The sequence below is a fragment of the Moschus berezovskii genome, chromosome 25 (assembly GCF_049115385.1).
Source record: "Moschus berezovskii isolate FMDL1 chromosome 25, NW_MosBer_1.0, whole genome shotgun sequence".
NCBI classification, from domain to species: Eukaryota; Metazoa; Chordata; class Mammalia; order Artiodactyla; family Moschidae; genus Moschus; species Moschus berezovskii.
The window spans coordinates 5,487,867-5,511,255 of NC_142484.1; the positions used below are offsets into that span (position 1 = coordinate 5,487,867).

The 23,389-nt window shown below is 48.5% G+C and overlaps 1 protein-coding gene across 10 annotated transcripts in view; it reads left to right on the plus strand.

Annotated features, from left to right (window-relative positions):
- Positions 1-23,389, plus strand: part of CHKA (choline kinase alpha) — a 61,883-nt gene that overhangs the window by 24,267 nt on the left and 14,227 nt on the right. For 3 of the 10 annotated variants that reach the window (XM_055415349.2, XM_088832368.1, XM_055415351.2), the window contains exons 2-4: positions 3,924-4,035; positions 14,737-14,790; positions 22,174-22,287. In XM_055415349.2, coding sequence (XP_055271324.1) covers positions 3,924-4,035; positions 14,737-14,790; positions 22,174-22,287 — 280 coding nt within the window. Of the gene's footprint in view, positions 1-3,920; positions 4,036-13,770; positions 13,801-14,736; positions 14,791-22,173; positions 22,288-23,389 lie in introns of all 10 variants that reach the window. The other 7 variants (XM_088832364.1, XM_088832366.1, XM_088832365.1 and 4 more) reach the window with 4 other exon arrangements.

Below are 23,389 nucleotides of genomic sequence, written 5' to 3' on the forward strand. Positions count from 1 at the left end.
TGCCGCTCACTCCAGATCTGTTTCAGCTATGTTTTGTGTTCCCTGGAATGTGGTATGTCCTTTTGAAGTCTAGCCCTGCTGACTCACTTGATTTTAGCCCCGTGAGACCTATTTTCAGGCATCTCACCTCCGGAACTGTAAGATAGTGTGTGTTGTTTAAGGCCACTAAGTTTGTGGTCGTATGTGACCACAGGAACAGTCATTTGTTTTATGCAAGACTTCTGCAGACTCATTCTGACATCAGGTCCCTGTGAACCACGGTGGTGCCCAGACCTGCTGTGTGTCTGACGTGGCGTGTGGAGCCCTCCTGCTTTGTCTCCCTCCTCTCTCAGCATCAGAGTTAAACCCAGGGACTCTGGAGTCCGACACCTGCCTTCCCTCCTGGCTCGGCCACCTCCTTGCTTTGCACCTCTGTTTCCTCCTGTGTGCGATGGAGGCAGCCCAGCATCTGCCCTGAGGTTGTCGGGAGGTTGAGATGGTCCTGCTGTGTCAGATATGCGGAGCATCTCAGTCCCCGGGCTCCGTGACCTTGCCCCCTGCAGTAACTACGTGAGGTGCTGCTCTTTGACCGAGCAGTGGATTTTTGCGAGTCAGAGAGCTTTAGTGCTGTGCCCAAGGTCTCACTCACAGTGAGTGCAGAACTGGGATTTGAATCCCTGGCTCCCTGACTCTGAAGCCTGTGGTTTTTCTCTTAAATGACGCCCTCCCTCAGGAGAAAGGGACTGTCCCTGGGGGAGCTTTCAGTCTCATTAGAGAGCCGGGACAAGCTGCCAGCCTGTAGAGGACAGCATCTCTGTCCATTATGATGCGTAGCAGGGAGGAGACCAGTGAAGGGAGAGTGCCGCGAGCCTTGTCGTTTTCAGAAGGTGTCTGCTGAGTGTCTGCCCTTGGGGGCCGTGGGCCTGGAGAGCTGAAGCTAGACATGACCCCTGCCTTCACGGAGCTAGCAGGAAGATGGCAAAAGCTTCCTGCGGAGGTTGGGCTTCAACTTTGTTTTAAGTAGTAGGTAGTTAGAACAGCAGAGGAGAGTGAGGAGTTTTGACTGGAAGAACAGGAGTCAGGGGGTGAGGTGGTGAGTGGTATCAGTTAGTGCTGGGCTTAGCTGCTTGTGACAGAGGACCTCAGAGTCACAGTGGCTTAAACCACCCGGAAAGTCACTTCCCTCTTACATTGAAGAGGCCCAGAGTAGCCAGGCTGAGCCGGTGCAGCAGCTTCCTGGGCTCGGTGGGGATGCGCACCCCTCACGGCTGATGGCTGCGCCGTTCCTGGGATGTGGCCCTTAACCTCATGGTTTAAAACGCCGCTGCAGCTCGGGCCACTTGTGCTAGTCAGGATCCTGGCAAGAAAATGGAAACAGCACTGGGTATTTCAGCAGACCTAGAGAATTTAATATAGGAAATTGGGCGAACAGGCAGAGAACCAGAAAAGCAACAAAGGAAACACAAGTGAGTACATTAAGGAGTACTAAGTGTGCATGGCTTCCCTGTGGCTCAGCTGGTAAAGAATCTGCCCGCAATGTGGGAGACCCGGGTTGGATCCCTGGGTTGGGAAGATCCCTTGGAGAAGGAAAAGACTACCCACTCCAGTATTCTGGCCTGGAGAATTCCATGGACTATCCAGTCCTTGGAGTGCAAAGAGTCAGACACGACTGAGCAACTTTCACTTTCAGGTATGCAGGGGGCAGACTCCTGGGGCTGGGGAAACGAGGGAAGAGTGATACGATGCTGTGAGCTGAGAGGAGGGGCCCGCAGAGTTGGGACCCCGACCTCCAAGGGCACTGCTAGGCTGTGCCGGGGCCCTAGCCTCTGGACTGGTACCCTGGGGGGGACCACGAGGCTGGTGCTGAGGTTGACCAAAGAAGTGAGGACGGGAGCAGGTGGGTTGGTACCGCAGCCTGTGGGCAGGAGTGGCAGGCAGACCGCCTGCTCCCAGAACCCGGTGACACAGGAGCCGCTGCTCATGGAGGGGTGTCCCTGAAGACGCCAGCATCATCGCAGAACCGACCTGGGAGTCTGTCCACACTGCAGGATGGACCGGGGGAGGGCCCCAGCGTGTGAGCAGGCCCGTCGCTGGTTTCAGACCCTTCCTTTCCGTGCTCTGTGCTGGCACTTGGTCACACAGGCCTGGATGGCTGTAGAGGCGGCTGTAATACAATCCTGCTGTGAGGCAGGCTGCCCCCTGGCAAAGCCCAGCTTCTCTAACCCAGGAAGGGCGGAGAACGTCCGCCACAGGAGCGGAACCAGGCAAGACTATGCCACCGTCAGTGCAGCAGCGTTAATGCCTCCAGATAAAAGTTCTCCCAGTTATCTCTCTTCTGCACACAAACTGAACTCTCTCTCTTGGACTGGTTTTAGACGGTACGTTTCACCATGTGCCATGAGCCCTGTCTGGGCGTGTGATGGTTCCGTTATGGTTTGTATTTTAGCCTCTGGACTCTTGGTGGGTAGAGCAGGGAGAGAGGCAGCTGGCTCTGGAGACTGGGGGCTGTTCTGGAAAGCCGTGCTCCAGCTGGCTCGTGACTTTGTCTCCAGAAGTGGCACAGGCACAGCGTTGCTGTGTGATGCAGCTGCATCTGGCGGGCAGGTGTAGGTCAGGGTTTGCTGAGCATCTGGTTTAGACACTGTCCTGCAATTTTGCAATCTCTCTTATAGTTTTATGTCTGCTTTCTTCCCTGGAGTGGAAGTTTCTCGAGGCAGGACCAGAGCCTGTTTCATTTGTTATCTGAGCTTCCAGCATCGTGCTTCCCTCAGGTGATAGCTCTTCACGATCTATTAACTAGACTCTGAAGCCTACTACAGTTGAGGTGCCTTGGATCTTGAGTTCCTAACTGTACAGTCTCCAGTATCTGTACAGTCTCCAGTATCATTTCCAACCCAGGCAGGTGATTTGTCCCCAAAGCTACACTTTCCTGTTAAGTGTCCCCTGTAACGTGTTCCTCATCTTCGGTAGTCATGTGAGAGGTTTTGGGTGTTGAGGTCTCCCCTTTCCTCTGAGAGCTCCAATAATTCTTAATGTTGCAAATTGTTTGAAAGGGCTGTTAGTCAAATCTGGTTGAGAAGGGGTGGATCTTGCAACTTCAAGTGGAAAGCCCTGGGGGGATGGTTTAGGTATTGGTCCAAGGTTTAAACTCAGCAGTGACAGGAACAGGATGGGAATTTGGGGTCACAGATGAACATGGACTGGAAGGGATACATCTGAGATACCCCCACCCCCAGCTCCTGTGGCTAGGGCCTCTTTGCCTCTTGTCCCTCTCTGAGGCAGATGCTACATGCAAGTAAAAGCCGTTCTAATGAGGTAGATGAACCTGCAGCCTATTACACAGAGAGAAGTAAGTCCGGAAGAGAAAGATACTATATATTAACGCATATATATGGAATTTAGAAAGATGGTACTGACAGTCCTACATGCAGGGCAGCAAAGGAGACACAGCTGTAAATGACAGACTTTGGGCTTCAGTGGGAGAAGGTGAAGGTGGGATGATTTGAGAAAATAGCGTTGAAACATATACATTGCCATATATAAAATAGATGACCAGTGTAAGTCCGATGCATGAAGCAGGGCACCTAAAGCCGGTGCTCTGGAACAATCTAGAGGGATGGGATAGGGTGGGGTTCCGAATGCGGGGGGGCGGTTGGGGAGGCACAGGTAACCTATGGCCAATTCATGTCGATGTATGTCAGAAGCTATCACAATATTATAAAGTAATTATCCTCCAATTAAAAAAAAAAAAACAACACCTCCCTCATGGCTGTCCTAGAAGGACCGATGGGGAGTTTGCATGTGGAATTGATCTGAGAACTGTGGCGTTCACCTGTGCTGCAAGTGCCCTGAGAGACTGAGTGGAGACTCAGGTGCGGGCGGGTACCGTGGGCGGGAGCCGACTTCTCAGGCCCCGCTGCTCACGGCCCTCTTGTTTCCAGCAGAGGCGGCCTCAGCAACGTGTTGTTCCAGTGCTCCCTGCCCGACACCCTGGCCAGCGTCGGGGACGAGCCTCGGAAGGTGCTCCTGCGGCTGTACGGGGCGATCCTGAAGATGGTGAGTCCCTCGGCTGCCTGGGGCGGGGGGGCCTCGCCACGGTTCTCATCCTCTTGGCCTGATTACCTGGGAGGAGATTTAAGACATGTATGTGGTGTTGTGGGAACTAAAGACACTGCTTTTATTGTAATCGGGCTGCACCCCTGGGTTTTTTTCTTTATTATTCCAAGTGAATTCTGTCTTACTATTTGTTAGCAAACTAGTACAAGTACCACTTTTATATCCAGGAAAAGTACAGTGTTGGTCAAATCTGTAATAGTGCTTTGATGCTGCCTAGATTTTCCCCACACTGAAATTTTCAGCTCAGACTTAGGTGGTAAGGTTCCAATGTGGGGAAGGTATGGTTTGTTTAGCATCATTAGAAAGGGGCTACAGGATAACCCCAGTGCAAAGGAACAAGCTCAGTGAAGCTGAATTTAGTAAGTACCTCCCTTTGAGATTTCTTTTAAAACTTTGAGTTTGTTAGGTTCTTAATCTTTCTGAGTTTTTATATGACTTAAATAATTGAATCTAACTTTCAGTTAAAGTGCCTTATTTGTTGAATTGTCTTAACCGATTATATCCCAAATGTCTGGATGAAAAAAAAAAAAACCTATATATGAATTTATCATTTTACTAAACACATATATAAATGTCTGTATATTGCAATGGCAGAATTTTTATATCCATTTAAATCTTCCTTGGAAGGGCCCGTTTTGATCCTCATGAAATGGAAAATTAGTTTTCTCACTTAGTTTTTTTTCATAAGACTAGTCTCTCTCAGCTCAGTCTAAAAAGCAGGTCATGTCCATTATCTGTGATAATCGATTATATGTTTAGAAATAATAAAGTTGGCATTCTGGATGTTAACTCACTTAAAAAATTGTCATGATGTGATCAAATCTTCCCATTGGGTAGCTTCCCCTTAGAGGTGAGGGTCTGAGGTTGGAAACAAGCCCGCACGTCTGAGGACACCTGAGCTGCCATGGAGTTGGGTTCTCACACTGACCTGGCCCTGCCCGCTGACCCTGCGGTTCAGTTTTTTTATTCAATCAAGTTGCAGTCTCAGAGAAGTTCTTAAAATACTCAATTTACGTCCTTTTGGGTCTTTTAATGAAACCAACTTGGAGCCATTTTTCCCCCCTAAGGACTTTCTGTAACAGTGAAGTTCCATTTCGGCTCTCTTGTTTTGTACGCTTTCATTTAAATAACACTTTAAAAATACCTTAATAGCCACCTCCTGGAATCGCAGGCAATAAGACTATTATTTACCTCTGACTCCTGAGGCTCCTGTTTTAACTTAAATAGGAGCGTGTTCAGCGTGCACTGTGTGCTCCCCCTGGGCCAAATGGGGTCCTGAGGCCCTGTCCAGAGGGGGTGATGCGCTGATCCATGCTGTCCAGGATGCCGGCCACCAGCCACCTGTGGCCGTTAGGCACACTTGAAATGTGGCAAGGGGAGCCACGGAATGGAATTTTAAACTTTATTTAATTTTAATTCATTTAAATGGACATCATCCCATATAGCTGGTGGCTGCTGTGTTGGCCAACATAGCTCTAGAGCGTGCCATGTTAAGGGTGGGCAACTTAGAGAAAGCCAGCTGCAACATAGCCCATGTACGCTGAAATTTTCTTTTCTCCAAATAAAGATTCACCATCTATAGTTAATATTCTGCTTTTTAAAAAATTTTAGCAGTCTACAACTATTACCTTACAGTACTTAAATGCAATAGACATGTCTGGAAATAGAATTTAACAGAATTCTCTATCCCTATTTATTTTTAAAAGGAAAGAAAGATTATTGGGTAACTCAATAGAAAAATAGAGAATAATGGATGCCACTTAAAATGAATTTAACTTTTTACTGAGCTAATGGATCAGAGTGTGTTCTACACGCAGTTCTAACGGGGGAGGTGGGGGCAGCGCTCTGCATTTAGCTTCTCAATTCTATTTTTACTAGGCTGTCAGTTTCCATTCCTAAAACTGCATCTGCTGATGAAGCGCAGAAGCTATCCTTGAAAGCGCATGGGTAGAGAGAGAAACAGGTTGCTCATGAGATGGGTACTGAGCACACATCTGACGGCCTCACAGTTGACTCATTAGACAACAGACTTGCTTTTGTTAAGTAAAGAGCTGTTTCTTTGCTTTCTAGGTGGGACTTAATGTTTTCACATAATTACTCAAGTTCAAGTACACTTTTGATTGAGGCCCTAGTTCAAGTACACTTTTTTTGTTGAAGTATGAACTTAGTAAAAACTGTAAAACCTACAGCCTCAAATATTTTTGGTTCCCACGTTCTTCTGGGCTTGGCAGGGGCCCTTGCTGCCAGTTAAGAGTTTCAGACGTTAATGGCCCTTGTCAACTGCTGGCCATTGAACACTTGGGCAGCATGAGGAGGGGGAGAGATTCAGGATCTCTGAGCAGGGACTTCTGTTTAAGAGGGAGGAGGAGTGGGGAGTCAGGGGTGGAGACTCAGCGGCCAGTAAGACTAGATCCAAGTGCAGTGCCATGTGCTTTAAAAGCTGGCTTTCATGGCATGGGGCCAGGATTTTACCACAAATGTGAGTTTTCCTGTTCTCATATTTTCGAGTCAGATTTTAAAATGTCTATTACTTATTTTCTTGCTGGGTCATATTGCTGATCAGCTGTTTGCAGTGAATCTGGCCTCTAATGGGAGGAGGGATATTCATAGTCTACAGGTTATATTCCCACCATAACCAAAAAAATGGCCAGAATTGATAGTAACTTGTCAGGATTGCATTCATTAAGAGATGTGGCTGAGCAAATATGGAACCCAGATAATAAGTCACATTACTTTCATGAATGCATGGATTAAAGACAGAAATATCATACAAGACATACGTCATGCTTGCCTTATATTTTGCTCTGCCTTAGAGGAGAGCATATACACGTCCCTATACATGTATGTGCATTTATGGTATTTCCTGCCTTGGCCATATAAATGCAGTTCTCACATCCTTCAGGGTGGGTTAGAATAAGCTCCTTCCTTGAAACATGACAAATCATGACAGCATGTGATGATCAGCTTATGTAATATTTTCTCAATGTTTAGCTGTTTGGCTTAATAACATGAGAGCCTGGTTGAATTTCACACATCCCTTCTTTCCCTTTCTCCTCCTTGATTTCAGCTCTGGGACTTTTTACATCTGTGAGAATCGAATATTCAGTAATACTTTTAAAATTTGCATTTACAATCATTCAGAAGTAACTTGGTTTAAAATAATTAGATGCTTCTCGACTTTCTCATTCTTCATCTTGGTATTGCGAGATGTCCGACCTTGTTTCCATAGCAGCCCTGAGATGCTCTCTGGTGCAACTCACCACGGGCTAAACAATAAGACGACCAAGGTGAAGCCTCCAGGCGGGTTTAAAGCCAACAGTTCTGTCCCCACACAGCTGTCTCTGCCAGCCCCCATTTCTCCACGAGATGAATCAGAAGCAGACTTCCCAGCTGAACCCTGGAAGTTCTATTCAGGATTCGTGTTAATTTTAGGGTTGCATGAAAAGTCCTGCATTGGACAAGAGGAAAATGGGCCCTTTTGAGAATGAAACAAGATCAGGCACACACAGCTTGAAAAACTGCCACACCACACAATATTATTTGTAGGAGATTATTAAACATAAAAATATTGGTTTGATCTTCAAACTGTACGTCAATAGAATTTAGTGTCTATTTCCCTTGGGCCAGCTCTAACTTTAATGAAAAGGAGGTTATCCTCCTTAGCTGGATACACGATGGAAACTGAAATTAACCATAAGATCAACTTAACTAAAGCAGGTAGGATAGCTGAGTAGAAGCCTTGAGAAGTCCTGGTTTAGTCTTTGCCATTGTGGGAAGAGGTATCATTGCTAGAAGAAAGCTTGAACTGATGACGTCAGCTGCCAATGTAACGTGATTTTTTTCCTTTCTGGTTTCTGGGAAGGAACATGCGCTCTGCACCGTCCAGCAGCAGCCTTTTCCCAGAAGTGAGTTTGGCTGATTACAAATAACCAGTTTGCTTATTTATCATGAATTGTGGAAGACACAAATGTCAGTACGTATTGTTCCTTCAGTGTGACCTGTGCCAGTGGGCGGAAGTCTCAGGAGGCTTGGTCCCCGCCTCTGTCGGAGCAGTGACTGTGTGGAGCCGGCCCCTTCTCTGCATGAATGGAGAGGTTCGGCCTGGCCTTCCCCAGTCCTCACAGGCCTGAGCGCTTGTAACACACCCTGGGTCTCTCGAGTGTTGTCTGGGGAACTTTTGGTTTTGTTCTCTGAGTAATAGAAGGCTAATATTAGTGCTTGTTGGAGTACTAACCAGAATAAAATGAAAGACATCAAGGCACAACGCAGATATGTCTCGGGGACTCAAAGAGCACCTGGGGCACAGTCTTTTTTGAATCCAGAAAACCAAATCCACCGTCCCTGTCTTCTCTTAACCCCAGATTAATTGAAAATTCAGGCACGATAAAGTCCGGAGCCGCCCACAGGTAGTCAGCAGTAAACTGCTGGCCCCCCGAGAAGCCGCCTGATAGCAGCACTTGGCTCTGGAGCCAAGATGGGGTGGCCTCCCTGCTTCACGCAGAGCCCAACTTGGTCCCCAGTGGCTGGGCACACGTTCCCGCCAGAGGAACACGGTGCATTGGATTTTTTTTCTCATTGTATTAGGTCATTGTGACCTAATTTACTCTACTTTTAAAAACTCCCGTTATATGTTGAGCATGGTGTAATTATATCTATTGTAAAAGCAACTGAACTGAACTGAAAGCAGTCAAAACCTGCCTCCCAGAAGTGAAGCATCTTTCTAGTATTGCGTGTTCCCATTTGGTCTCACCTAGCATTTCTTCCATGAATCCTCTCCAAAGGCAGTTGCCAAATTACCCCCTACCATGGTACCACCTTCCATACCTGCTTTGGTGCCTTCTTTTGATAACGAAATAAACCACAGGCTACTGTGTCTAATTTTGACATATGCAAAGTGTCTTTTGTCTTGCTGGTCTTAAACGTTTGGGGTTTATGGCATGAAGCCAGGACAGATGTCTGGCCCCTGGAACGCTGGTGTGACTGCGGCCCGCCCTCTTGGGAAGGAATGTCTGTGTTGGGTGGCGTGAGGGCATGGGGTAATGTACGACTTCAGCTGTCTGTGCATGTGTTCTCTGCTGCAGGCTTGTCCATGCGATCGTGCCTGGAGCACTCTGGTTTCCAGGTGACAGACACGATTCACGGTATAGTATGAGTCCTCTGAAGTTGGAGCATTCTCTACAGCCTTAATTCTTTCTTTTAGTTCTTGGTTTCAAGAAATGTTTTTTAAAAAAACAAAGTTGTAATGCTTTTGTTAAGTAGCACCAGCTACAGTTTGTGCTTGCTTAAAAAGCTACAGTAATTAAGATTTCAGAATGTTATGTATTGAATATATCATTTTGGGGTGGTGGTTTTTTTTTCAGTCCCAGGCAAATCAGATCCCTTTCTTCTGTTTCCTCAGTAGAAAATGACATTTAGTAATTATAGACGTTTATGGGCCTCAGCTTGAAAATTCATTTCCAATATTCAGCTGCTGCTTCTCTCATGCCGTTTTCAGCCTTTAGGAAATGCCACGTACATATTGATATTGTGGTTGGAGTTGGAAGCTCCCTTTTCTGCCCTTATCATGTAGCGTCCTTCTCCCCACCCTGGGCCTTTACGAAGCTCAGTGGTGCTGCTCTGACGTGGGAAGATGCACAGCATCTGTCCCTGGAAACGTGCTGCCTGCAAGTCAGCCTTGGGGTGCTCGTGCTGGAGAAACCCGAGCCTTCAGAGTCCTGGGGTGGCAGGTCACCTGGGATCAGACCTGTTTTGAGAAAGTCACCTTCGGAAAGCCACCTTCTTTACCTGGCCTTGCACTCACCTGTCTTCCTCCTAGTTCAGGTCTGCCTGGAGGCTTTTAAAAGTTCTAGTCTCCTCTTGATGTTCGTCGCATCATCTGGTTTTGCAGAGTTCAGCGGGATCAGACTATCTTCGATTGGTCCTTGAGTAGATGGAACACACTCTAGAGACTCCAATGAAATGTTGGAAATCTTTGTCCATTTCAATTCTCGCTATCCCTATGTGTTCAGTAGATAATCACACAAGCTGCACTTTAGATCATTGGATTATCACCTCACATTTTAATGTGTTCTGTAAAATATTTTCAGAAAATGGCGGAAGAAGCCGTAAGAGCAATAAATACAGAATGTTTTCATAGAAATCAGGAAGCAGGAGGGTTAGGGTCCATGATATTGAGGAGAAAACATACTGCAAACGGTTACTGAAGAGCCGCATTCCTGCCGCCTTGGTTAACGGGGCCGGCAACAGGTGTAGCCCCCACACTGAGCCTCTTCTCTCGTCTTAGTCATCTTCACAACTACAGGCAGTACAGTCTGGAAGCCCGTGACCCTCCAGCACCTGACGAGCTTCGTGGCGACTGAATTCTCAGGGTGGTGCAGCTGTCCTGTGACTCAGGATGAAGCCTGGTGGCCCAGAGTCCCTCGGGGCTCAGTTCAGCAGGAGACCCTCTGGTTAGTGGAAAGAGGGAAGGTTTTCCCATACTGAATCTTAGATGCCCTAGAAGCTGAGTCTAGCTACCATTTGGCTTATTCTTTCTTAATTACTCATTTATGGATCCCAAAGCTCTTTTATTAAAAGGCTGCAGCCAACTTAATCTTTTTTTTTATAAGAGCCTTTAAAAGGGACGATAGCTGAGTGATCCTTGCCCTTATTGTGTGTAGATTCCCATTTGGATCTTTTTATCTCTGTAGCCACCAGCATATTTAACATGGTGCCCCTTCCTCCTTCTCACATTATCTGTAATTGATGATTTGATTTTAAACAGCATTTCCAACTTACTGTCCTGGTGATGGCGTGTCACTCTTCTTTCTCAGTTGGTTCATCACTTTGCCCCAGCCTACTGCACAAGCAGCTAATGCAACAGTGGGTCTTTAAATGCACTGTGAAGATAAACGTTTCAGGTTTTACACATGATATTGAAGTAGCTGTATGCCACTCTCGTTTATATTTACACACCCAGCCACACATACACAGACCAGGGAAAATCCAGATGCTGCTTTTGTTTCATCCAGCAAATGTGGCTTTATTAAAGTAGTTTAATCATTAAACTAGTTCCCTCATCATTAGCAGAATCTTTTATTAACAACTGCCCGAGCAATGAGAGTTTATTTGGCTTAAACAAATGTAAAGAAATAACCCTGTTATATTGTACAATATTAGGTAACTTACTTTCTTCATAGTCTTTAAAGTATGAAATCCTTTAAGTGTGATTTTGTCAGAAAAGTAACATTTGAAACCTTGTACCAAATATATTTACTGTAGAAATAGCATACCTTTAAATACTTTCTAAGTCTAGACGTATGTAAAGTGAAAAGTCAGAGTCCTATTTGGTCTCATTACCTAGCCAATAGTGTTCAGGCTTTTAGAAATTTAGGTTTTAAATTTAGAGGTGCTTGGCCAACCAAAATTCTGCTTCAGCTTTTAAATTCTTCCATGACTTTAAAACAAAATATAAACCACACCCCCTTTTTTATTACTACCACTTTAGCCTGTTTCCTTCAGGAGAGCTGGTGAATACTTAGATTATAATGGATACTTGTAGATTCTCTTGGAAACCAAGCCCAAACTAGGGAGAAAAGAAAAGAGAGATGGCAGGCAATCAGTGGCAGTGTGTTTTTATTATTACTGGATATCTTCTCTCTTTGTAGCATACAGTCACTTATTTAAGTGTACAATTCAGGAGTTTTTAGTTTATTCCAGCGTTGGGTGTCTTCTTTAGCATTCGATTTCTTAGGTCTTGAAGTTTCAGTGTTTATTTTGAAGAACGCTTTATTAAGGGGAATCTCAGAAGCATGGAGAAGTAGGCCAGAAGAGCAGCGAACCCCAGGTGCCCGATATTCGCCTGGGTCTCTGCCCAGCGTTCTTTCGTCCTTATCCTCATTTGTTCTCTAGGGTTCTTCCAGATTTCTTAGTATTTCTTCCATTCAGGTTTCAGTCTGTTCTCGTGTAAGCTGATTGTAAAAATCCATGACCACAATAGTGTTGAAAATGAACATTTTAAAACAATTATTTAATATTAAATAATGAGTTCGTGTCCAAATTTCTAATAAATGTGAAAACTTACCTTTACTTTATAACTTATTGAAAGCTAATTTTTATTAATGTACAAGCTAGTTGGTGAAGAACTCAGTCATGTTAAATATTTCTATATGGTATTTTAATATCTTCTTTGAGTAAAATCCCAGAGATTCCAAGTTAAGTTTTACCTCCTTTCTCCCTGGACAGAGAGTCCTCTTCTTCGGTAGCTCTCTCTGCAGAGGCCGCTTCCCTCACCTTTCTCTGACTGTTCAGCCTGCTTGGTTTTTGATTTCCTGCTCTTCTTACCTGCAGGATCGAGGGACCCTGAACATTCTGTACTGAGGAAACAGAACAGAGGGCTGGGTGTGGCACAGGTCCATCTTGCCTTCCTGATGGTGCTCTGATGGGAGGAGTAATGACTCACTGGGGGCAGAATGGAGTGGGCAGGGTGGGGAAATTATTCATAGAACTTATTTCTACCTAATGACGCTACTTTGTTAAAAAGAAATGGCCTTGGGAACTAAGGCAATTGGTAAGTCAGGTGAGGTGACTCGCTGTTATTGAGAGCACCATTAGGCAAGGGAGAGGGACTTGTGTTGGCTCAATAACTCCTTAACTGTATCTCCCTAAGAAGATACAGTTCAAGTAATAACAGCTTAGAAATAACCACAGTTGTCTAGAAGTGTGTACAGGTTAAATCCCGTTACTGCAGACTTCTGTGGGGTCTCCAAATTCCCTTTTTGTCTCTTTTTATGAAGTATCAATATGCAGAATATCAGATCATAGAACGTGTTCTGTTCTTAGTGTCCTTTGGGGAGAAGCAGCACAAGAATTTAATCTTTAGGGGGCGTTGCGGCCCACCGGGCATCCTACCTAATGCTGTAGCCCGTTTCCCCACTTCTGGGGTCACAGACCTGGGTCTGGACATACCAGGCTCCTTTTCCCTTGGTCACTCCTTGAGCTTCACGGCGCAGGAGTGTTTATTTAGTCCAGTCATCCACAAAGTATCGTGAGCACCAGGATTTGTTGGGAAAGGCCAGCAATAAAGAAAAGGTGGAGTCCCTGTTCATTAGGAATTTGTGGACCACTGGGGAGAGGGGACAGTTGGAGTGTAGGGCTAAGGCCGTGGTGTGGTCAGGAGGGCGTTTTGCAGTTAGGGAAGGAGTGACTGTACCTAATACTCCTCCCTAGGGTTTGTCCTGCCCCACATCAAGCCATCAGCAAGAGTCAAAAACTGTCTCTGTAGTACTTTCATTTTGTAGTTTTCATTGTAACGGGATTTAACCTGTAACATCTTTACATCAGAGAAATGCAGATTACACAAAAGAAAATAGCCTATATCCCCATTTGTACTTTCTGTACTTTGTACAAAATGTACTTCATTGTGTGCTAAGGATATTACCAAGTATGTATAAGTGCAAGTCTTTTGCAGATAACTTCATATGAACATTATTTTGTTTACTTTTTATATTGAGTAAACTGGAACATGTACTATTTATACATAACATACATTAAAATGTCTTTGGGTTATTATTTCTGTGTTGACGGATGGGAGTGGTTGCTCTGTATGGCTAGGTGTTTTGAATGGTGCTAGAGTAGCTGGTGGTACTTAACGTGGCATTTTTTTTCCCCTGTCCACACTTTCTACCCTTGGTACAGGTATTTTTGATAAAGCTGTGGAATGGAAAGGTATGTTTTTCATGGGATGTTCAAGACTCTTTTACCTTAAATTTCTGTAAGAGCTTGCTTTATGGGCCTCCGTGTCTGACTTAAGCAGACTTAGTTTAATAAATTAAATAATGTTTTTCTAGGGGCAATATTTGAGTATAAAATTGGACAGGACACGTAAGTTTCTTGCTTGCTTTCCCCTGTCTCCCGATACACACCGTGTGAAGGTTTTTAAAGCACCTGGGGTGGGGGATGCTTTTAAGAGCTCAGATCTGCCGTGAGGGGACGATGTGGGCAGACAGTGGCTTGCGGAAGGTCAGCGTCCGAGTGTGTCACTGATAGACTCCTGGTTACCGCTAACTTGCAATTTCATTGAGGAAAGGGGTGTAGAAGTCTCTCTCAATACATTAACAGATGAAGTAAGTTAGGGCCTGTATTAAATTGGCTTGGGCCTCTCTTGTGTGGAGGGACTCCATGCTGAGCTAGTGGCGGCCCGACCAGCAGGCCTCCTGCCCGCACGGGGCACCCTTGTCCACCCAGTGCTGACCTCGGTGGCCATGGGCCTTGTGCCCTTGGCCTTGTGGGACAGTTTCATCCTGGGCTGGCGCTGCCTTGAAAGACCCACCTGGCTAAACTGATGAGCCGGCTGAGCGCCCACGGGAATGCTCCCTCCACTGACTTTCCTCCAACGATGAAATTGTAAAAAGGTACCAGGGTGGTGGTGAGGTGGCGGCTGTGTGTACCCACAGCACCTCCCTTTTCTCGTAAAGCAGCGAGGCGCTTCCTCAGGTGTTGGTCCGAGTGTGGGACTCTGGTGGTGCCTTTAGACTGTGCGAGAAGCTCTCGTTTAAAGATCTGTGATGTCTTGTACACCCTGACTGTTCTGATGGTTGCTGAGTGAGTGTCTGCTCAGCGTTCCCCATTTCACCGGAAGTGTTTGCTTTTTCTCGTTCGTAGCGGTCCTGTAATAAAGAGGGATCCGAACAAGCTCAGAAAGACAGTGAATTTCAAGTAAGTAATTCAGCCCGCCCTGCGTCTGGTGTGAGGTGTGAGCTGGTGGTGGGCAGGGCAGCGCTGGGTGGACAAGGGTCCCTGTGCGGTCAGGAAGTGGGCACAGGGTCTCCGGGCCTTGCCCCGTGCTCCGGCTGTGCCCCTTCCTGTCCCTGAGTCCTGGTTGTGTCCCAGAGCGGGGGCTCCGGGTACTGGGAGTCACCTCAGGAAGAGGCAGCGAAGAGCCCGTGTTCCCGGCTCCTGCCGAGGGTGTAGGGAGGGCTGTAGGGAGCTGAACGACTCTTGGGCTGCGAGGAGACTGCGGCTTGGGTGGCGGGCGTGCGTGATGTTCCGACCTGGAGGCAGCCTGGCGTCCGCGCTGCCCTGACTGTCGTTGCCCAGGGGTCTCAGGGGCCACCCAGCCCCGGGCAGGCGGGAGTGTTTTTCCCTCTGCACCGCAGGTGGACCCTTTACTGTCTGAGCCACCGCAGTGGAAGCCCTCTCGGGGTGGTGCCCAGGTCCAGAGGCTGCTCCTGAACTGCGAGGTCTCACTCTCAGCAGGGCGTATGCTCAGAGGAGCTTCAGGTCAAGAGCACCTGGCCCTGAGACTCAGAGGCGGGGAGTCCAGTGTCGTGACCACACCGCAGGGAGTGACTGCTGTGGAGCCCACTCTCCCAGTGCGTCGAGGTGTGTGTGCAGTGCGTACACCCACACATGCTGAGGATGAAAGAAACACCAGCACGCTTGTGAATAAGCTGGCTTTGTTCATTGTACACTTACTTGTGGCATGCAGGATCTTTAGTTATGACATGTGGAATCTAGTTCCCTGACCAGAGATCAAACCTGGGCCCTCTGCATTGGGAGTGTAGTCTTAGCCACTGGACCACCAGGGAAATCCCTCTCTTATTGTCTCTTATTGTCAAAAAAGAAAAAGTGCTTTAAAAGTTAGTATTCAAAAAACGAAGATCATGGCATCCAATCCCATTACTTTATGGCAAATAAATGGGGGAAAAGTGGCAAGTGTCAGATTTCATTTCTTGGGCTCCAAAATCACTGTGGACAGTGACTGCAGCCATGAAATTAAAAGGCGCCTGCTGTTTGGAAGAAAAGCTATGACCAACCTAGACAGTGTATTAAAAAGCAGAGACATCACTTTGCCAACAAAGGCTAGTCTAGTCAAAGCTATGGTTTTTCCAGTAGTTGTGTATGAATGCGAGAGTTGGACCAGGAAGAAGGTTGAACACCAAAGAATTGATGCTCTTGAACTGTGGTGTTGGAGAAGACTCTTGAGAGTCCCTTGGACAGTAAGGAGATCCAACCAGTCAGTCCTAAAGGAAGTTAGCCCTGCATAGTCATTGGAAGGACTGATGCTGAAGCTGAAGCTCCAGTACTTTGGCCACCTGATGTGAGGAGCCGACTCATTGGAAAAAGACCCTGATGCTGGGAAAGATTGAGGGCAGGAGGAGAGGGGGAAGACAGAGGATGAGATGGTTGGATGTCATCACTGACTCAACGGACATGTGTTTGAGCAAACTCCGGGAGATAGTGAAGGACAGGGAAGCCTGTCGTGCTGCGGTCCATGGGGTACCAAAGAGTCAGACACAACTTAGTGACTGAACAACAGCAGCAATACTAATTATTAAAATTATCAAGAAACAGGAGTTTAAGAGAGCTGAGATTATAATGGAATGAAAGTATTGACCTTCTTTCTTGAGTTTCCATGGATCTTCTGCCTGGGCCCAGCTCCAAAGACCGTGGTCTGGAGGGTCTGGACTGGGTGCTCTCAGGGGAGACCCTGAATGAGCCGCTGTCAGAGGGAAGTAGCTGATGTTCTGTCTTCAATCTCCTGGGCATTTGTATACAGACCTCTGTCTATACTGGGATTGAAACTGTTGGGTTTCTAGGACCTCCATGATGCTGAACCTAAGTGTATTTTCAGTTCTCGTTTCCCCTTGACTTCTTAGCAGCCAAGGGGCCAGGACTCAGGGGCACCAAGCAAAGGCCCTCCCTTTACTCCATCCCATCGTTGTTTTCCTTCTGGGCTTGTTCTCCTGTTGTCTTTTTATTTTGCCCCAATATTTATTTCTTTGGCTGCACCGGGTCTTACTTGTGGCACACAGGATCTTTAGTTGTGACATGTGGGATCTAGTTCCCTGACCAGGAATTAAACCTGGGCCCTCTGCATGGGGAATGTAGGGTCTTAGCCACTGGACCACCAGGGAAGTCCCTCTCTTCTTGTCTTGAGTACGAGGCCTGACGCCCTATCCCACCCCACTCTTCCCAGACCACCTGATCCAACCCTGATCCTTTGTTTCTCCTGGAGGCCAGGGATCTGCGGCTCCTCCAGCCCATGGAGCTAACCCCAGCTGCTCCCTGTCTCCCGGGGTGTCTCGCCAAGTCCAAGACCAAACCCACATTCTCTTTCAGTCCGTCCTTTCTGGGCAGACCGGAAGCAGGAAGTCACCTCCGTCGCTCTTAGCTCCCCTCACCCTGTGTCCCACCCACAAGTCTGTTGGTTGTTTCCTTTGAATCAGACCTTGGATCTGTAAGTTTCTCTCCACCCGGCCTGTGAACCTGGCTAGTCCACGCTGCCCCAGCTCCCCTCGGGGCTCCCACTTCGACTCTTGCTGCCCACAGACCATTTCCTTCGTCATCACCAGAGCCATCTTTTTAAACTGTTCATCTCATCGTGTCGGCCTTTTGCTTACAGTCCTTTGGTGATTGCTTTCTCTCCTGATCCAAGTTAGGTGAGCTTTAAGAAAGAAATGGCAACCCACTCCAGTGTTCTTGCCTGGAGAATCCCAGGGACAGAGGAGCCTGGTCGGCTGCCGTCCATGGGGTCGCACAGAGTCGGACACGACTGAAGCAACTTAGCAGCAGCAGCAGCAGCAACCTGCCAAGTCCTGACAGCCTGACCCCACAGAGCTTCCTGGCCAGATTTCCACTGGGGCCAGTTGGTGCTGTTTGTTTATGATCCCCTTGGGTCAGAAGGTGGGCAGCCAGAACAGGGAAGGTGTACAGAACAGGCAGCCAGTACACAGTCAGAACAGGGAAGGTGGTTGGTCTTTGAGCCTCTTTGAACGGCTGCTCTTTGTCTCCTCTCCTCCAAACCAGCAGGAGGCCTGACTCCATTTCTGCTTAGGGGGCCTGAGAGTCTCTGGTGGGCTCACCTCCCCGGCCTGCAGTGGCAGTGTGTCCCACCTTCTTTCCTCTTCAGACTCCCCCTCCCCACCAGGGAAGTACTGTTGTATCTTCTCAGGAGGGTCATATTGTTGTTACAATCTGGGTATTATTACTGGATTTAATTTTTTTCAGAGATAAAGCCACATGGATAAAGTGTAAAGGCAGTCTCACACTTCCTCCCGCCCCCTGGGGCCCCTGTGGCCTCTTCTGCTCGCTCTGCCCCAGCTGCATTCTGAGCCCTGTCCCCGTGGCTTCCTGAACCACTCCTGGTTTTGTTACCAGCGACTTGTGTGGCCAGGTCCAGTGGCCACTTTCCTCTGCCCCCTGTTCACCGTCAAACACTGCTGCCCCATCCTGGCAGCAGGCATCTCCCCTCCCCCCACCGCCCCGTCTCCATCAGCTGTTCATGGGGTGGGCTGTAAACCTCCACTGGGGCGTCAGATGTCAGCCTTCTGTTGCTTCCTTAAGTGAACTGGAGTAGAAAACATTAGAAAGCATTGCACAGCTGTGAGCTTGTATGGTTTGTTTCAGACACGTGTGTACGTGTGTGTGCGCACACTGGGTTGCTGTGTACAGTGTGGAAGCGTTGCTGTAAACATGGGGCGTCCTCAGGCTCCATGCTGCTTCCTCCTCTTGGGCCAGTTCATTTAACGCTGTTCGGACGCTGAGGGCTCTCTGGCCTAGACCCCTGGGCAGCCCAGGGGGCCCCTCCAGGCTGGTTCCGTCCTCTTCCTGGGTTCCTCTGCTCCGTGCATCGGCCCCTCCCAGGGTCCCAGTCTCTACTTGGGGGTGGCCACCGCCCTCACACTCCATCAGGATGCCCTCTGCTTCTTCCCTGCGTGTGCCCCAGTCTGCCAACGGCCCTGCTCAATTCTGGCTGCTTCTGTCCCTGGAAGGCAGGCGCCATCCAGGCAGTGGCCACGTGTGTCTAGTTTTTGTTTCCCTGGGGCTGGAGTATATAAATGTATATTTCTGAAGCCAGTGTGAATCGTTTCCAGTGGAGGTATTGCCTTCTCTGCTGAGAAAGCAGGACCAGCTGTGGGTTGACAGTCAGAGTCCTGCCCAGGTGATGGGCACCAGACCGGGTCACGGCCCCTGCACCATGTTTCACCGGGCACGCTTTCCTTGAAGGTTTGGAGACCCGAGGTTACCTGCGCTCCTTCGTGACCTACCCACTTTCGTTCCGGGACTTGGTGTGTTCTTTCATTTTCCCCCTCTCCAAATTCTTCCCTCCGCTTCTCCCTGCTGTGAATAAATATTGACCTATGACATCACAGAAAAACAGGTATTTCTTGTTCACAGTGTGCAGAGCAATGCCAGGGAGAACTGGGACACTCCAGAGTCTGTTCGCTCTTCTCTCTGCCATCCTGGCGCTGGTTGACCCTGCTCAGGAGGGTCCTGACGGTGTGGGCTCAGCATGGGGCAGGGGCACTGGTGACAAGGGTGACGGCAGCTCCCACTCTCTGCACTGCCTGGGTGCCACGAGCAAAGCGCCAAACTTCCTGAAGTCAAGGCATGGGTTAAATCCGTGTCCAGAACTAGACATTTCAGACAAAAAGGGCCATTTCCGATTGGGTGCACGTGTCCCCAGTGCCCTCCAGCTTAGTCACTCTACACACAGAAAGTTGAAAAACCAAACTTTAATTCTGACAGAATTCTGGCTACCTAGGACAGAGGATGGAGAAGGCAATGGCAAGCCACTCCAGGACTCTTGCCTAGAAAATCCAATGGATGGAGGAGCCTGGTTGGCTGTAGTCCGTGGGGTCGCTAAGGGTCGGACATGACTGAGCGACTTCACTTTCACTTTTTACTTTCACATATTGGAGAAGGAAATGGCAACCCACTCCAGTGTTCTTGCCTGGAGAATCCCAAGGACAGGGGAGCCTGGTGGGCTTCCGTCTATGGGGTCACACAGAGTCGGACACGACTGAAGTGACTTAGCAGCAGCAGCAGCAGGACAGAGGATACCCTGATCCTGCTCTTGGAAACCGTTGGGAGTGGGTTGGATCTTTGAAGCGGGAGGTTGTACAGAGGGCAGGGGGCTGCCAGGAGCCACTGCCTGTGGACGGCCTGCTCCAGGCCTGAGCCCAGCACCCCCTTTCCATGATGCCAGCCTCCATTCACTTGCGGGGTATCTCTGAGGCTGAACTTGAGGTAAACAGGCCCACGCTGACCGTACGTACGTCCTGCAGAGGTTTGCTGTGAGGTCAGATGAGAGAGAGAAAACATTCTGCCAGTTCAGTAGAGCTGTTAGGAATTTGTTGTTATTCTCTAAAGGTTTAAGGAGTCGAACTGGTAGAAATCCTGTCTACCAGTAGACATCCTATAGAAATCCTGTCTGGTAGAAATCCTCCTCAGATCCATGAACCTGACAGATCAATGCTGTGTCTGGATGGTGTTGTCTCCATCTGCTTGGACTGCCAGGAAAAACTACCCAGGTTTATTGTTCATGGTTCCAGAGGTTGGCGGGCCAGGGTCAGGGTGCCAACACACAGCTGGGCTCTGGTGATGGTCCTTTCCTGGCTTGCAGATGCCGTCTTCTGCCTGTGTCCTCACATGGCAGGGAGAGAGAAATAAAGAGGCTGGGAGAGGGTGCAAGCTCTCTGGAGTCCCCTCTTAACAAGAATGTTGACCCATTAGGGCTCCACCCTCGTGGCCTCATCTAAACTCGGCATCTCCAAGAGCATCTCAGTAGGGGTGAGGGCGTGAACTGAGGAATTAGGGGAGGACACAGTTTGGTTCATTGCAGTTGTAGGTATAGAACTGCCAGGTAGTGAGATGGGGCCTCTCAAGGCGGTGATGGTCAGACCGGCAAGGTGGTGATGTCCTAACTCACAAGGCGGTGATAGTCAGACCACAGTCGTGGGGATTACACGAGTTAGTGGATGGATTACCCAGTCCCCCAAATGTGAAAGTGACTGAGTCACCTTTTACCTTAATGTGTGTCCCATATCCTTTGAAAGCAGTTTTTCCTTTTTGTTTTCTTCTCACCAGCTTCAGAATCCTGTCCCTGCCTGGTGAGTTTGTCCAGTGAAGTCTCTCCATCGTTTTGGTAAAATGATTATATTTTAAAGGACTGTGTTTTACGTGAACAGTGTTTCTCTGAGATCCTGTCCCCACAGCCCTTTTCTGAACAAGGGGTAACCTAGTGTCACCTGAGAGTGTTTTCAGACCACACCTGCCGCCCCTCCTGACACATCGACCCAGAAGCTCCACCTGCAGAAGCTCCTTTGGAGAACCGGATGTAGGGCTCCTTCCCACCCATCCACCCCAACAGATGGAAACTCTTAAGCTATGATTTGCTGCTGAAGGGAAGAGAACTAAGGAATAGATTTGAATTGAGAACAGAAGATGGATTTTGAAGGCAAAATGACTCTCGATCCCACTTAGTTATTAGGACTAATGGCAGAATGTAGCAGCGTCTGTGACTTGGGGTGTTCTTTCATTTTCAAACAAACATTAAATGACAGGACTGGGGGTGAAAGCAGGAAACAGCAACCTTGCTTGCTTTGTGCTCGCATGCAGGGCAGGTCTGAGCCAGTAATCCCAGACAGAGCTTCCCAGGCAGAGGCCCTTTGCCCACTTACTCTCACTGGGTGCTCTCAACCGAAAAGCAAATCAGCCTTCTCCAGGATGGGTGGGACTGTGTGGCCTTTGATGAGATGCCAAGAGTGAGACTAAATTGAAGTGGTAAACTATTGATGCTGTTCTATTTTAGGAACCAGTGACCTAAATTCAACCAGAATTTTGACTCATCAATAGAGTGTGATGCTTACCAGCATCCTAGTGTTAGTCATTCAGACGTGTCCGACTCTTTACGACCCCATGGACTAGAGCCCGCCAGGCTATTTAGTCCATGGAATTCTCCAGGCAAGAATGCTGGAGTGGGTTACCATTTCTTACTCCAGAGGATCTTCCCAACCCAGGGACTGAACCTGTGTCTCTTGTGTCTCCTACACTGGCAAGGGGTGTTCTTTACCACTGAGCTACTTGGGAAGCCCTTGCCAGCATGGATCCTGCAGTTTACCAATCTGTTTCTTCATATTTAAAGTGGGGGCGATGAGGATAATAACAAGTATAGTATTAATAACAGCAATAGTAGCAACAGCGCCCAATCATAGAGTCGCTGTGAGAGTAGATGAATGGCTCACATGGAAGGACTTGTGACACCTGGCACGTGGCTGACCCGGTAACCGTCTGGCGTGTCACCTTGTGTTTCAGGGCGCCGAGGCCATGGTCCTGGAGAGCGTCATGTTTGCCATTCTCGCCGAGAGGTCGCTGGGGCCGAAGCTCTTCGGCATTTTCCCCCAAGGCCGCCTGGAGCAGTTCATCCCGGTAAGGAGTGCAGGAGAGCTGGTAGGGGCTGGGGGGAGGCCCACAGAGGAGGTGGGGTCTGTGTCGTCTCCGTAGGAGCCCAGGCACCATGATCTGAAATATAAGTGTGGCCTGTGTTACCATAGAAGGAAACAAAAACAGAATTTCTGTTGAATTTGCATCAAAACCTCTGTCTTTCCTGCAGAGGTACATTCATCCAAATCAAAACACACAGGCAGACCTTGTTTAACTGAGCTTCACGGATACTGCGTATTTTACGAGTTGAAGGTGTGGGGTGGCTGTGCACTGTCAGACAATAATGGTTAGCACTTTTGAGCAATAAACTATTTTTTGATTAAGTCACTGTGGGACTCTTCGACGTAATGTCATTGCCACTTAATGCACTGTAGTATAACGTAAGAATAGCTTTTGTACGTGCTGGGAGACGAAAACATTCACGTGACTTGCTTTGTTGTGGCATCAGTGTGACCGTGGTGGTCTGGGACCGACCCCGGTATCTCCAAGTACAGCTGTTCGTGGAACCTGGCACTGCATCGCCCTCTAAAGCTGCTTGCCTTAGAACCAAGCCCAGTCACCGAGGCCTCATCTCCCTGGCCCTGGTCAGAGAACCACTGCAGGAAGTGGTCCTGACCACTCTGCCATGTGTCTATGCCCTGCAGGGGCGGGGCCGCCGCTGTTCTCCTCCTTGTCTCCCGCTGCCTGCTTCACTGTCGAGCCTCCCCTGCCCCTGTGTGCCCGTCAGATTCCTTCACATTGCCAGGCCTGGCTCAGATCCTGTTTCCGAGAGTCAGGGCTGTGCTCTGTTCTCACTGCGCTGGCCCGTTGTTAGTGTTGCCTTAACATCTGCCGGTGTGCCTCGCTTACAGTCACGTGTACATAGTCCCCACCCAGATCAGCCGGGAGCCAGGCTGCCCCAAGGCAGGAGTGGGGAACACTTCCAGTGAGCAGCTGCCTTGAGTGCCGCACGCCTCGTGGGCCAGCTGTGCAGGCAGAGGGGCCGAGCTGGCGGTAGAGCTGGGTGCGGTCCCGTCATAAACTGCTGGAGACCTGGCACGTTGAGCCTGGGGAAGAGGCCCCCTTCAGCATGGGGTGGGGTGACTGG